General features: G+C 34.4%; 2 protein-coding genes across 3 annotated transcripts in view; one reads left to right on the top strand and one right to left on the bottom strand.

The window, feature by feature from the left end:
• LOC130621689 (SWI/SNF-related matrix-associated actin-dependent regulator of chromatin subfamily D member 1-like) overlaps window positions 1–8945 on the bottom strand; it is a 21666-nt gene extending 12721 nt beyond the window's left edge. Inside the window, exon 1 of one of the 2 annotated variants that reach the window (XM_057437019.1) lies at window positions 8792–8945. In XM_057437019.1, the coding sequence (XP_057293002.1) occupies window positions 8792–8812 (21 nt within the window). In that variant the 5' untranslated portion in view covers window positions 8813–8945. Of the gene's footprint in view, window positions 1–159; window positions 317–8791 lie in introns of those variants that run through there. The other variant, XM_057437020.1, reaches the window with a different exon arrangement.
• On the top strand, window positions 8942–16342 carry LOC130621694 (transformer-2 protein homolog alpha-like). The gene is made up of 8 exons (XM_057437024.1): window positions 8942–9082; window positions 11859–12079; window positions 14345–14384; window positions 14543–14671; window positions 14744–14803; window positions 14881–14996; window positions 15143–15270; window positions 15556–16342. The coding sequence occupies exons 1-8, from the start codon at window positions 9077–9079 to the stop codon at window positions 15570–15572; spliced, it is 717 nt and encodes a 238-aa protein (XP_057293007.1). The 5' UTR covers window positions 8942–9076; the 3' UTR covers window positions 15573–16342.

Raw genomic sequence — 16342 nt, 5'->3', positions numbered from 1 at the left:
TACCTGACCTACATTTTTATCCACTGTAAGAGATGGTGTATTGTCAAAACCACAAAGTTATATGTATCGAGTTGCAATATCAACACCAAAGTCATTGTTTTTTTAGATAATATCAAGGCGGCATGCACTATGTGAAAATTAGTACTAAATGTTAGTTACCTTGAACAGAAAACAATTTCTCCAGTCAAATAATCCAAGTGAAAACAAACAATTAATTAACTCTCAATAACACCACTATTAATATCATTAACACGACGATTAGCAATTAACAATGTTCTCCAATGTAACCATTAAACAATATCACTGGTATAACTCAAGCTCCTCCACAGCTATGATTTGTTATTACTTTAATTAGTTAATATCTCGTCTAAAGGGAAAAGTATCAATCTCCCTTCTTTTCTTCTTTTCGTTGATTGTAAATTCGTATCAATTGCATTCACAGTATCAGGCCATAGTCTCATGGTTAGCTATCTCCCGAAAATGAATGTCAATCTCAATGTCCCTTTTACAACAATCTATCAACGAGATGTCTATCAACGAAAATCAACGTCTTTTCAATAACAAATTTCTATGAGCAATTATAACATAAATTTGCAATTTGCCCTTTTTTTTTTTTTTTTTTTTTTTTTTTTTTTTTTTTTTTAACACAAACAATGGTGAAATGTCTATTTTTCACCATCAATGACCGATGTTAAATCCCCTGACTTGAGAACTTCCATCAGGGAAAAAGGAGATGCCCCTTTCTTTGTCAGCACATCGGCTATTTGATGTTTTCCATCGATCCATCGTAGGGTGACTTCATCGTTGTTGATCATCTGCCTTAAGGCATTTATTTCCACTCGGAGTCGTTTGTCTGATACTGTCTTGGTTGAACCAGCACATTCGAAGAGTGATCTACTATCAGTTAAACATACAACTTCAGGTTTTTCGGCTAAAGACTCTTCAATCATTTTAGCCAAGAAGAATGCTGTGTCAGCTCCATCTACAGAAGCTAGTGACTCCGCTGAAAGAGTTGAACGTACTACACGACGAACTTTATTTGAGCTCCAGGAAATTGGTGATGATTTTCCTGAACCATCAGTTAAGAAGGCGATATGACCACCTTGACTTTGACCTCCTTCGAGATTGTTGAAGCTGGCATCAGTGAAAACCTTGATGCTTAGGTTATTCAAGGTAAGTTTTGGCACAGTAATGTGGCAATCTTGAGATTTCAAGAACTTTATCGTCTTATTGATGAGTTTAATATCAGCTAGAGTAGCTGTTGTTACTCTTGATGACACATCGCTTACGGTGAAGCTAATTTCTGGTCTTGACATACATGCCAACCAATTGAGCTTCCCAATTGATTGTCTCATTTTAGATCTTTCAACTTCATTGATTGGTTCATCCTTAGAGCATTTTATTCTCTCCATACTGAGAGTGATTGGCTCTAGCTCATTGATATAATCGGCTTGTTTGATGGTGATTGTTCCATCTTCATTTTGATCGAGGTCAATACCAATATATTTGAAGTGTCGCATATGTTCACTACTGGTCTTGAAGATACTCTTCAACTTTGATACCACATTAACGAAGGTAGAACTTCCTGCCCAAATCACGTCATCAACGAAACATACCAATATTCCGAAAATCAATGTATTTGAAGACCAGATGAATATTCCTTGATCTAGTTCAATAGGCTTTCCACCGAGTTGAATTAATTCACTTCGCAGTTTTAGGTACCAGCTACGACTTGCGTCAGCAAGACCATACACCGTTTTTGACAACTTCCAAAGGTTTTTGGTATTAGCCTCCTTCGGCGGCAGAACAATGACTTCTCTGTCAGTCAATACCAAAAGTAAGAACTATGAGGATTGGAAGAAATTAATTGGAATTTGGACGGAGCTTACAACACTAGATAAAAAGAAACAAGGACCGTCCCTTGTACTTACTCTTGATGGGAAATCACAGGAAGCTGCATTGGAACTTCCATCTGAACAAATATCATCTGAAGACGGAGTTAAGAATATCTTAAAGAGGCTCGATAAGATATATGCAAAGGATAAACTGACAGAAAAATTTGATGCAATTGAAAAATTTGAGACTTATAAACGAACAAAAGAGAAGAAGATTCGAGATTTCTTAACAGAGTTTGAAAAGAGGTACTATAAGATAAAGGCTTACATCAATTACCCAGATGACCTGCTAGCCTATAGATTATTAAAGGCTGCTAATCTTGACAGTTCTCATGAAAGACTCATAAAAGCAACAATAACAAACTTAGTTTATGATGATGTGAGACAGAAATTGATAAAAGTATTTGCCGAAGAATCAATTGATGGTGACTTAGACAGTAGTATGTCCTCCATCAAAATCAAAGCAGAACCATCGTTTTATGCTAATGAAGCATACCCAGACGAGTGTCAACAATCATCATCAGATGAAGAAGGGATATATTACACCAAACGTAATCTAAATCAAAGATTTGCATCATCATCAAGATACAACAAAAAAGGGAATACATGGCGCCAAGATAAACATGCTTCTCGACCCAAAGCAGATGGCACAAGAAAACCTACTAAAAACCCACTTGACAGGAATGGTCGTGTATCTCGATGTGCGATATGCGAAAGTGTTTTTCATTGGCAACAAGACTGTCCGGAAAAGCAAAATGATACATACATGGTTCATGAAATCGTCCTTCTCAACGAAAGCGATAAACCAGGTCAACTCAAACATCTAGTATCAGAAACATGGAATTGTGGCCTACTCGATTGCGGTGCCAGTAAAACCGTTTGTGGGGATGTTTGGTTAGATCAATACATAAGCTCTCTATCTGATGAAGAAAAGAGGGAAGTAAAACATCACCATAGCAAAAGTTTATATCGCTTCGGAGACGGTGAACAAGTCCAAGCTTGTGGAAGAGCATCTATTCCTGCTATCATTGGCAACACAAAGGTAAAAATAAATACAGATGTGATACCAAAAGTCCTACCCCTGTTACTATCAAAATCGTTTATGAAAAGGGCCGATATGATTCTTGACTTCCAGAGTGACACTGCAAAAGCATTGGGAGAAACTGTTCACTTGGCCACAACCTCAAGTGGACATTATACCATTCCTTTGACTCGACCGCGTCAAGTAATTGCATCAATCGACAAACCTTATGAATGCAATTTTGTTTTTATCTCAAGGGAAGACAACAACATGACTGTAATCGCTGAAAAACTTCACCGACAGTTTGCTCACCCATCTCTCAATCAACTCATGTCATTGATCAATAAGGCAGGACCACCATGGAACAACAATAAAGAATTGATATCAGAAGTAAAAAGAATTGATAAAGAATGTAAAACATGCCAAATCTACCGACGACCACCACCTCGCCCTGTAGTAGGATTACCCATGGGATCTAAGTTCCTTGAAACCGTTGCGATGGATCTAAAATTCTACGACAAGAAAATCATCCTTCACCTAATCGATCTCTGTACTCGCCTATCTGCTGCAACAATAATAAAGGACAAAAACCCGACCACTGTTATTGAAGCAATACTAAAGACATGGATATCTGTTTATGGCTCGTGTGATAAATTTTTAGTCGACAATGGCGGTGAATTTGCTAACGAAGAACTCATCAATCTAGCAGAACAATTTGGCATCACAATTAAGACAACTGCCGCGGAATCCCCTTGGTCAAATGGTATTGTTGAGAGACACAACCAAACACTATCCAACATGCTAGACAAGGTGCTCAATGATACAAGTTGCAGCTTGAATATTGCTCTTTATTGGTGTGTAAATGCAAAGAATTCACTACATAATGCACACGGTTTTACACCATATCAGTTAGCAATTGGAACGAATCCACGTCTACCATCACTAATGGATGACAAACCACCAGCCTTGTCAGGAAAACCAGCAACGCAGTTAATGAGAGAGAATCTGGAAGCCCTTCACAAGGCTCGAGAAGCATTTATTGCAAGTGAGCACTCAGAAAGAATCAGAAGGGCACTATCTCACAACATTAGATCTTCAGGAGAAACCAAATATCTTACAGGTGATAATGTTTACTATAAACGGAACGATAGCAACGAATGGAAAGGTCCTGGCACTGTGCTTGGTCAGGACGGCCAACAAATTTTGATCAAACATGGAAGCTATTACGTTCGGGTCCATCCTTGTCATGTAAAATTGGTACATGACGGCGGCTGTGGTTCATCAGAAAAAAACGACAGAGGCAGGGGACAACACCTTCACTGAGGAACAACCACCTAGATTCCAAGAATCAGAATCAGAATCAGGATCTGGCAATGAAAATGAAGATCATTCGTCTGAAAAATCAGAAAACTGGTATAACTCAAGCTCCTCCACAGCTATGATTTGTTATTACTTTAATTAGTTAATATCTCGTCTAAAGGGAAAAGTATCACTATGTTCCGTAGAAAGACTAGGAAGGACAATAAACTGTGATGTAATTTTTGTGAAGTGAAAAAGATCTTTACATAGCTGCGTACACAGACATGCTGTACATAACCTCTTAAAACTATACTATACTATTATAGGCTATCAGTTTTTTTGAGTAATCACTAAAAATTGAGGACACTTGAGATAGACACATTTCTGTGGAACATACTGTTTTAATTTGGCATTAAGAACAACACACTGTTACAGTTTACAGTCACACACAACCTTTAATACCAGGATACTGTATACAATTATGGCAAAGGAAAATCTGGATTTAGTTTTAACAGAAAGGTGTTAAAAGTCTTATTGTTGTCTGTCTGAATTTTTAAATCTGACAATTCTGGCTCTAACTACCAGTCATAACTGAAATCATGTTTAGGACTTGCAGGGCAGATGTTTCTGCTGCTTAATGTTTTTATGATTAACCTCTTTACAATATTCACCCTGTAATTAGAGTCTCGCCTTTTAACCCTTTTTATCTGAGCTATTTTCAACTTTATCAAAGAGTAGTAGTGCAGAGAAAGCAGAATTAGAAATCATGTTTAAACATATGGAAATCGTTATGTGATGAGATATTGTGTTTATATGGTTATTTATCAACACTAATGATATTGCTGTACATATATGGTTAAGATGTAAAAATGTAAAGTTCAATTAAAATGCACTACTCGTTTTTTTTGTTCGCATCAGTGATAACTTTACTCTTTTGTTCGTGTTTGAAAAATGAAAGAAGAACCCATCTTTGTTTTACTAATTTTGTAGAATTGTTGTGCAGTGAAATCGACAAAAAGTCTGTTTTGGAAGAAATATATTGTGAATGTGCCATATTTTATTCAAAAGTACTATTCTTTTATCGTTTGTCTGCACTACTTTTCAACCCTTGTCAATACAGCCAGTAGAGACAGCCAATCTCCAAAAATCAATAGCTTAAAGACACACAGCAATTTTATAATGTCTAAAATACCCTGAAAACAAATTTGATAAAGTCTTAGTAATATACACAAAAATAGAAATAAATACTTGTTGTATATATCCAAGCCAAAAACAATTAAACGGCAGTAAATATGCTGAGATTGCTGCAAAAAAGCAGAAACTTTACGTCATCAGACTATAGTTTAATAGAGTTCATGTCTTGTTTGCAAAACTCAATTAGCTCATGTTAACTGCGTGTCCCATTGTTGTATTTAATTGCTATGTTGTCGCCAACAAATCAAAGAAATAAAATATAATTTAACAAAGATTTAAGTATCTATTGTTTTTACTCACGAACAGCAATGTTAAACCATTCGTTTATAAATGTTATGTTTTCGCTGATGGTCTTGTTTTACGAAAGCGGAGTAAAATTTTATTTCTTTTCACACGAAACTAAATTTTATATTTCGCACATAAAAATCGCGCAAACAATTTTCTTATAAAAGTTAGCGTTTCGACATAAATTTCAATTGGCCTCTGGGAAACAGAAACAAACGAAAATAAAAACATTGTTTTAATGTCCAGATGCTCAACCTAAGAACAAAAAGCGATAAAAAAGCTTTGTAAGATCACACTTTAAAAGTTTAAGAATGTAAAGCAGTGATAGAAATGCTTTTTTAGATTGCATTTTAAAAGTGTAAGAACAAAAAGCAGCAATGGAAATGCTTTTTTACATCGCATTTTAAAAGTTTAAGAATGAATCAATACACATACAAAATGTTTTAACTTTAACGTGTTGTGTTCTATCAATTTTCTAAAATAATATATTTCAATAGCCTTCGCGACCTTAAACACTTTTAAACAATAACATGCAAGTTACAGGTGACAACAAAAGGATTTATCAAACCTTGTTGTTATGACTCGCGCACGACGATAACAATAGAAAGCAATTAAGTTCGTGTGTAAACAAAAGATATGTGTAGGTTCCTTATGTAGACATGAGATTGTTACATGAGGTCGTAAAACTTGCGTACATGTAAAGTTACATTTAAACGGTACTGTATATACATTAAAAAATGACAACATTTAAAAAAATTCAGTTCAAACCTGATGGATTTTGCTATCACGTACAACTTATTTGGTGCCATTTTAATAAATGATGTGACTATAGGGTTAATGGTCTTTCCTGATAGTAAAGGCTACCATAAAAAATATGTTATGTCTGCCTCCTTAGGTTAAACCAGGGTCAGTAAGTTCAATAAAAACCTGGGAAAAGGTTTACAGTGGTGCTATGTTGTTTATGATCCTAGAAAGGAATTTACTTTTGCAGATGGAAAATCACAAGAAAAAATCTAGTCAATCACCTAACTAATCTTTGCAAGGAATTTTTAAGGCAGAAAGTGAACATGATATTGTCCTCAATGGTGGCCTAAAAATAAAATTAAAATTGTATCGTATTTCTCATTATTAAAAGCCATTTTACCCGATATTGCTTTGCTTTTCCACATTCTAAAATGTGCACATGTGTAGCTAGCTATACCACCCCTAATTATGTGATTATTTAAAAAATGGCTCTATCAATTCTTTATATATATACAGATAACTTTATGAGTTTAAATATAGGCCATCCTTTGAAACAGCTTTTTAAAAATACTGGTGAACAGGGTGGGTATTTTCGCAGTGTTGATCCGAAAAAGAATCAATTAAAAAGTCCCAGTTGCGTTATTCACCTCTTAATCCTTAATTCACTGGAATTATTTGGCTGCATTAAACATTGTCATGTATCTTTTTGTTTATTGCTCAAAAAGATGCAATAGAAACTTGAAAAAGCAAATTAACAAAGAGGGTCTGTGGAAGGGAACACACATTGCAATGAAATTTTTCTTAAAAATATTCTTCTGCCTGTCTAGTTTCATAGTTTGTTTTTAGAACGTTTTTTCTCTCTTTTGTCTATGAAAACTGATAAGACGAAACCCTTTCTTATTGCACATTTTCTCTTTTAACAAAACCTAGATATTATTTGGAAAACATTTCTGGTTTCCACATAACCATTTTAGAAATAGCTATAAGCAAATAGTTGTCATTTTAAATGCAGCATTCAGCATTAACTGTTTTATTTATTTACGCTATCTTAAATAAGGCAGACATCAATAATATTTGGTGTTAGAGTCACCCGTCTGATCCTGTTTTTTGACAATAATTTTTGACATATATTTATACAGAATCAAAAGAAATACAACTACGAAAAATTAAATATACTTGTTGTCTTACAACAAGCATTATCCAGCATTATTATAGTGCTTCGCTCTAAAATTCCTGCAGTGAGTGCCAAGAGTCCTGGAAACTAGTTAAAAATGGCTTAAGGGAGCCGGTTTTAAACAAGATATACATACCATTATATATATGTGGTGAGGGCTGAAATGTATCCAACACCATTTGTGACCCCCACCTAATCTCTGCCTAAGTCATTGCAGTAACCTTGCAAGCCCGAGCCTATACTTTTGAATTATCTATCTATATATCTATATATTATTTTGAGGCGAAAGTTTTTTTTAAGACACCGAACTAGCCCTAAGGCCCTAAGGTTTTTGCCATTTTATCAGTGAGTTGGCACCCTTTGGAGCAACTTTAATAGATAAATTTCACGGTGTACATTTCTAGCGGTAAGCTCTTTCAGCTCTGGCATCTGCATATATGCGAGTTCGGGCAACTTTTTGAATTGTTTAAATTGGCAGTTGTCCTCTGAAACCGCCGGCACTTTCCCCGACTTGGCCTGAACTTGCCTGGAGCATTCCCGAAATGCAATTCCTTGTAATATACCATCCACGTAGACGACAATTGGAAGAAGAGGCTTTTTTCGGGCATTGTTGTTCGGGTCTGTGCGGGTTTTTTTGGGTAAATACTTTTTTAAATTTAAATATTTTTTTCGCAAAAAAATGAACTCGCCTGAAAACGCCTGCAATTTTTACAGCATATGTGGCTTATCAGCACCCTCGTGAACAAAATGAAGGCGCTCTAGGTGAAGCAAAGATATTTTCAGTCTATTTCTTCACACAAAGGCATTTTCTAGAACTTTAAATGAACTCAAATAAACCAGAAAGCATCAATCTAAACTTGATAATAGTCTAAATCTCAAAAATGTTTCTGTGGGAAGAAATTGATGGGAAAAGAACTCCCTTCACCAAATCCTACTATCAGAGCCAAAGAGATTACAACTGAAAAGTAAACAAATAACGTTAATAATAAAAATTTTCAAGTAACATATAAAAGCTGCAACGCAGATACACACAAAAAATATAAGTTTAAACCCATGTAGGAATCATTTTGGCAGCAACAAAGTCTACAGCTGTCAAGCTGTTTAGGGCTTGGTTGGTCAATTACATTTGGATAGCTATTCATCGCCAAATTTAAAATAAGCTTTTCTTAACACACTAACTTGCAATCCTGGACGAAACATTTGTTTGCCGTGCCGTCAACAACGTAGTACAGTACCCCTTGCGCCACCTTGCCTTGTTGATGAGTAAGATTTGAGTAAGATTTACAGCTTCGCTACCATTTTGCTATTCACGCGTATATTCACATCATTTCAGACCGTCCTTTTTCGCTGGATGCAATTTAGCTAGATTTACCCTTTCTTTCACGCGGTTTTATCATTCAAAGACCTTTTTACAGAAGTCCAACACACTCTTGTCCAAAACAGAACAGAAGTTTCAAAAAAAGAATGGCAGTAAGTAAATCTATACAATGTATCCTACGACTTAAATTATTTTAAGCGTTATGCGGACGCTATGTAGAGAATTTTTTGTGCTTGAAATATATGTCCAAAAATCTGATGATCCTGAATTGGATGACACATGAACCAAATACATACATTGTCATAAATAACTTATATATAGACCTTTTTGAATGTTCACGTTTTTCGCGGTAAGCCCTGGTGGCTGTAACAATTGTGTGTCAGGCAGAAAGATGCAGAAGCTTACTGAAAATAAGTCGTTTTCAGCCCATTTCACAAGGGTGCCGATAAGCCACATAGTTTGGTGTTTTGAAAAAAATTCAAGCATTAGCCCGAAAAAACCCGTATAGGCCCTAACAATGCCCGAAAAAGAAAAAAAACAGACACTAATATGATTCAAAAAAACTATAAAAATTAAAATAAACTTACTATGTGGTAGCAAAGTTCTTAAAAGGACTGTTTTTGATGGTTTTTGATAAAGTTTACTTTATAAATAACTTATATATAAACTTTATTAACTCCTTTCTCTTCAAGCGCCTTCTTCCCAAATATCGTCCGCATGGTTTGTTACAAGGAATTGCATTTCGGGAATGTTCTGGGCGAGTGCGGGAAAGTGCAGGCGGTTTCGGGGGACAACCAGCAAATTTAATCAAAAAGTCGCTTGAACTTGCACGTATATATGCGGGTGTTTACGGCTTATCGGCACCCTCTTCCCATTTCTTTCTACAGAAACATTGATGAGGTACTCAATTATTATCGAGTGATTAACATTATTTATATAAAGTCGTAATGATACCTTTCTGTAAAGAAACAGACTAAAAAGGACTTTACTTTACCTAGCGTCTGCATCTTTGGAACTAGATGCGAAATCAAAGCATTTGGTCATGTTGCTACTCGTCTAACAGTCTGGGAAAACTTTTAAATATGCTGTTGCAGTATAAATAAACTTTGCCTCCTAATTAAGCGTTATTTAAACTGTTATTAAAACAAATTTTTCCAAAATTTACACACTTCAGCTGAAATTCTAATCTTTTTTTGGTGCCAGGAAGCAAGTATACATACTTGCTCCAATTATTTTAAACCAATCAAAAAATTTGATGTAGTGCTTTTATGCGGAAACTCCCTCGCTTAAATAGGCAGCAAAATCCATCTTATTTTTATTCAACCAAAACTGCATGAGAGGCAAGATGGCGACAAGTCGCAGCAGTATTAATTTTTATCTCCCTTATTTTGATTGTATACATTTTAATATGGCTGTCTACAGGCAAATTAAACTATACCTTTGCTAAAAGCATGCTATCTTATAAACTCTTCGTTAAATGAACATGATTTTATTACCAAAGCTACATTAAGAGTTATTCCTTTCTTTAAAAACAAAACACAATCCGGCCAGGAAAAAAAGTCGTATATTAGCATTTAAAGTTTAACACAGCATATTTACGCTGTAATTCGCTTAAGTTGTATTGAACGTTTAATTTGAAGGTAACATACTATTTTCATACTATTTTTCCCTGACTGTCTAATGAAAAGTATATATATAACCAAAAGAAAAAAAGAATTCAGAAGGCTTTGGCCATGAATGTTATTCAAGTAGGTTAGGAGGATCGACAGACCCTGGACAAGTACCCTTTAAGAAAATTGCTATTACTGACACAAATGTGTTTTTGCGTAACAAAAAGTATCAAAAAAGTAAAATGCAAAAAAAATTTTATCAAGAATAGTTTTTTTTAATATTTTGCTAGATTACTTAAAAATATTATGATGGAGGAGGGTGTTACGACAAGCATAAAGTCGAAACATGGCAGTAAGTATTAAGGAGAATCAAAGTGAGAATTGACTGGCTACCATGCTAATTGACTAGCTACCCTGTTTCAAAATAATTAATCCTACTTAAATTATCTTTTCGTAGTGAGCTAAAAATTCGGATTAAACAAGATGCAGGAACTATAACTCTTGCATGCCAATGTCAATAACACATCAATGCAACAATATATTTGTATTTTATTAACAGGGTCATTTCAAAAAATCTAAAAATTGATTTACAGATGTTTCTAGCATTAGGGATATGATGCATGGCTATGATACTGTCTGACTTATTTATCTGTATAGACCCCTGCATGTGAAATTTTAAGGTCCCATACCTCTGAGAGCCTTTCACCATTTCTCAAAAATACCGCTTAAAAATTCTTATGAGATCCTTATAATGGGGAAATTTATTAACAACACAACTTTATTTCGTTGAGAGGAATCATTTCGCAAAAAAAAACTTTTGTACTTCGTATCAATAAATCATTTTGCGTAATTTGCCAGCCATCATATGAAAGCTGTCAAATTAAATAACTTTATTCAAGGCGCAAAAGCTTGGTTGGCTAAGACGTAGTAACGTGACCCCAGAGCTTGTGGGTTTAAATCCACCGAAAGGCAGTTTTTCTTATAAATAAATTAATTTTCGTAAAAAAGCTCGTTGATGATGTTGCAATTGATCATTTGGGGACATAGTTAGTCAGTTAGGAGTTGGAAACCAATGCTATCCTTTCAGGTGAGATAGTAAAAATAATAAATTTAAGGTAAAGAAATAAATGCCTAGCTATACATTTTATAGAATTTTGCGCATGTGCTTGAGCACACACGTGCTACTTAGTAACCCATATATGGTTAATTTTTATAAATAGGTAAAAAATAAATGTCTACACCTTTCTTTGTTTTATTTGCTGTTATATTAGGGAATTTGGTGATTTTTTATAACAATCAATTTTCTTTTTAATTTTAGCCTCATTCACGATCAAGATCTGCCTCTAAATCAAGGTCTGGGTCACGTTCTGCTTCCAAATCAAAGTCTAGATCAAGGAGTCGATCTCCAAAACGTTCACGAAGTCGTTCAAGATCTAGGTCCAGAAGCCCTGTACGCCGTAGAAGATCATACTCGAGGTCAAGATCATTTTCCAGAAGTCGATCAAGATCACCTTATTCAAGGCGTGGTAGAGATAGCAGGTAAATAGAAATTGCCAGTTTGCCACTGTAGCAACTGATTTGTTTCAAATTGCAGGTGTTTTTTTAAAGTAATCAGTGTAAAAATTTGCATCTCCTTGGAGTACCCGAGTGTAATCCAGTATTCTCAGCAGCTGTTGTGCATGCTATTTAACATTGCACACGCAACACAAAATTGCATGTGTCCCATACCTACTTTTTACTGCAATGAAGCAAAATAATGTTACATGGAGCAAAAATTTGGCTCCAAAACTTTGGGTACCAAATAGATCTGAATCTATTTTGTGCCTGTGCTCTGGGGACAAACTTTGAACATTTTGATTGTTGCATAGCTAATGTTGCTCGTGTCGTCACCTTCTGCAACATGTCCCAGGGCAAAATTATTGTTTCGCTACGTTTGTGCCTTGTGTCCCTATATCATGCAACAAATATTTTGCAAAATAATTTTATGCATAGTGTAATTGACCAATGAAAATGCAAGAAACTGTAAACATTGCTTTTCTTGAGAGGTCTAGGAGAAAAAGCAAAATTTTAGTCGACTTTTTAAAACAAATCCAACGTTATGGAATAGTGGTGATGCAAAAAAGCATATTCTTCTTCTTTTTCTTCATCGTCTAGCAAAAGTATAGCCAATACCATTTTCCTGCCTATACCTTCTGCCATAACTGAATCGCACTTAATTTAGGAAAATTTAAATCAAAGTTTTTATAACATCGTTCTGAGAAGTGGCGTCACAAGTGTGCATGCTATGAGACATGTTGCATAGCGTGCGCATGAAATTGTGCCTCCTGTCCCCTTGCCTTAAATCAAACCACCATGTTTTTTACTAGCTGTATATTATGCTATGGTCATTACCATTAACATTTGCTCCCTGCAACTAACTGTCAATGGTAATGACGATAAAATAGAAAATACGAAACATGACTTAAAAGTTTTGAAGATAACAGGGGTACTGTTTTGGCAAGGGGAACATTAAAGAGCAAGTTCCATCAAAGTTCAAGGTTTACCCTGCAACTGTCAATGGTAATGACAATAAAATAGAAAATACGAAACATTACTTAAAAGTTTTGAAGATAACAGGGGTACTGTTTTGGCAAGGGGAACATTAAAGAGCAAATTCCATCAAAGTTCAAGGTTTACCCAGCAACTGTCAATGGTAATGACGATAAAATAGAAAATACGAAACATTACTTAAAAGTTTTGAAGATACAGGGGCTACTGTTTTGGCATAGGGAACATTAAAGAGCAAGTTTCATCAAAGTTCAAGGTTGGAATTTAAATCCATGTATGGAAATTTATGCATAAGTCAATTAAACCTTGTAACTACTTGTGGGACAAACAATATTTAATGTAAATTAAAGTTCGTAAAGTTGAACGGCAGCTAAAACAATTTTTAACATTACTATGCTAACAATGCTAAGGATGGATCATAAAATACTATCCCAATATTGTTAAAGATTTTTATTTTAGTTATTTAGTTTAATTCTCCTTAAAGACAACCATAAAAATATTAAAAAATGTAAATTTTTATCTATAAAGCGTGACTTTTATTAAATCACTAAAACGCTACTCACAGAACACAAATATCAAAATGCAAAAAAACACCGTATCTTATAACAATATTTGGAAGAAATGGTCTCTAAAAAAATCCTTACAATTGTGCCTAAATCTCCCAAAAAAATTAAATGTTCATCCATATAATTCCTGTTTCTTGTACCTTGAAACAGTTTTACCAATTTTTATTTCTTCATACTTCCATTAAAAGTTCTTTTCTCATTTTAAAATGCAAGTATCCCGGAAAGCAGTCTTAGGCAAAATATATACTGTTTTTTGTTTCTACTAAAATTATGGAACCCTTACCCAAAATTTAGTCTGCAAATTTTGGGAAAAATGTAATCATGCAAAAAATATGTTCTGCAATTTCTACTCTTTAGATAAAAAATTAGGAAATAACCACTAACCTTATATTCTTCAGTCTATTTAAACCAGGCTTAAATTAGCATCTCGTAAATTGCGATTTACAAATTCATTGGGGATCATTTTAATCTATACTTGTTTTTTCCCAACCTTGACATTCATGTTAGCAACTACCCTGTGCCAACGTAAATTAAAGGCTGCAGTTGTATTCAGCTTTAGTAAATCAAAATTCTATATTTTATATTTTAGGCTAGAATTTGATCATATAAAAATCATATTACTTTTATGAAATAAGAGATGGTCAAAAGTACATTTAAATCATGCAAAGTTTTAATTATTTATTTTTTATAGATCACCTATGTCAAGCAGAAAGCGTCATGTTGGAAGCAGGGTAGGTGTTCTTTATTTTTTTTGCCTTTCGTACTTAATTTTTTGGATAAACAGATCCAGGATAAAATTTCGGTTGAGAAAAAGCTCTTTAACGACAAATCAGAATGCTATGTAATATGAAGCTTAGGTTGTTAACAATCATCTGTTTGTTTTCTACAGGAAGCTCCTCCACCTGGAAAATGTCTTGGTGTGTTTGGTCTTAGTATATACACAACAGAAAGAGAAGTAAAGAGTGCATTTCAAAGATATGCTGATGTTGTTGATTGCAACATTGTCCACGATCATGCTGTAAGTTAGACTTCGATTTTGGAAACTTATAACTAATCAATTTGTTTTTCTATTGTTACTATATAATTTTAGACTGGTCGTTCTCGTGGCTTTGCTTTCATAAATATGGCCTCACTGTCTGGCGCACAAGATGTAAGTTAAAAGTTACAGTATTAAAATGATTAAATTGTAGTATTTATGTATTTGTGACAACAAAATGGATGTTTTAGGTTAAAGAACGTTTAAATGGTAGCGAACTGGATGGACGGCGCATACGTGTTGACTATTCTATAACGCAAAGACCACATACTCCAACACCTGGTGTTTACATGGGTAGACCAACTCAGTAAGTTTGTTATACGCCTTGGTCGTTCACGTCATGAGATTTTTCTTATTTGAACGTGTGTTGTAGAATTTATGGGTGATTTGAGTAAAAAGTATGTCAAAGTTATGAAAGCCAGATAGTATCCTTAATTAAACATTAAAATTTAGGTCTTCTAAACGAGGATATCGGGGAGGTGGTGATCGATATGGTGACAGAGGCGGTGACAGAGGCGGTGAAAGAGGAGGAAGGTATTCCAGACGCTCCTATTCCAGATCTCGATCCAGGTCACCTTATTGTAAGTAACAGCCAATTTAAAAGGATAATCGAGAGTAGAAAAGTTGCTAATGGAGATGTGATAAAACTAAAGTTTGATTAAATACAAAAACCATAAAATCAGCAAAGTTGTAATATATGGTACACCTAAATTAGTGTAATGTATTTAAGGGCTTATTAAGCTGATTCAATACGTACAAATTCAATACGTACAAATTCTTTAGTTCAAATTAGTTTCGCATTTTTAATCTCTTTATCGTTTCTGCTTTTATCCTTTATTTCTCATACATATTTTTATTTCTTATAGATCGTGACCGGTACTAAAGCTTGAGCATGCAACACAAAGCAGAACTAAAAACTACTGGTTGTTTTACGTACCACTCAGCTTTTTTCTATGTAACACATTTCGTGTGCACGCGAAAACATCATTGATCGTTATACTAGTTTTCGTTTTAATGTATATATATATAGTAGTAGGTTTTACGTTAAGTGTCACATGTTTTTTTTCAGTATGGAATATGATTAAGAACGAAGTTTGAACCAGAATGAGTTATCCGAAGAAAGAAGCCAAAAGCTTCCAAGAATTTGTAAATTTATGAAGAGAGTTCAAAATGCTTCGTAATCAACGTAATTTTGAAGAAAGAAGCTAAAAACTTTGAGGGGGTACAGAAATTAGTATTCTTTTGTTGCTTTGCGAAGAAAGAAGTTTTAAGAAAAAAGAGAAGAAAGAAGCCAAAAGCTTTCAGATTATGAGAAAAATTTTAGCCTTCCATCTTATGAAGAAAGAAGCAAAAAGCATTCAGAATGTGGGAAAATAAGCTTTAGGGTTCGGTTCAGAAGAAAGAAGCTTTTAAAAATTCTAAAAAAAACTTTGCATAAGAAGAAAGAAGCAAAAACAGGCTAACGAGAAGGTATCTTGAGTTATAGGAGAAGAAAGAAGCAACTGAGAAAAAATGGAAGATTTTAAGAAGTATTTTCTTTGCTTTCCCTCTAAAAAAGTGAGAAAGTGTAGGGTTTTTTCCATTTATTTTTTGCCATGCTAACAAGTTGAACTTTAACGTGTTTACTTTTTAAGAAAAAAAACGAACCAATAA

The sequence above is a fragment of the Hydractinia symbiolongicarpus genome, chromosome 12, assembly GCF_029227915.1.
Source record: "Hydractinia symbiolongicarpus strain clone_291-10 chromosome 12, HSymV2.1, whole genome shotgun sequence".
In the NCBI taxonomy this organism is placed as follows: domain Eukaryota; kingdom Metazoa; phylum Cnidaria; class Hydrozoa; order Anthoathecata; family Hydractiniidae; genus Hydractinia; species Hydractinia symbiolongicarpus.
Note: the sequence above shows the minus strand (reverse complement) of the source record. Positions and strands in the feature narration are given on the sequence as shown.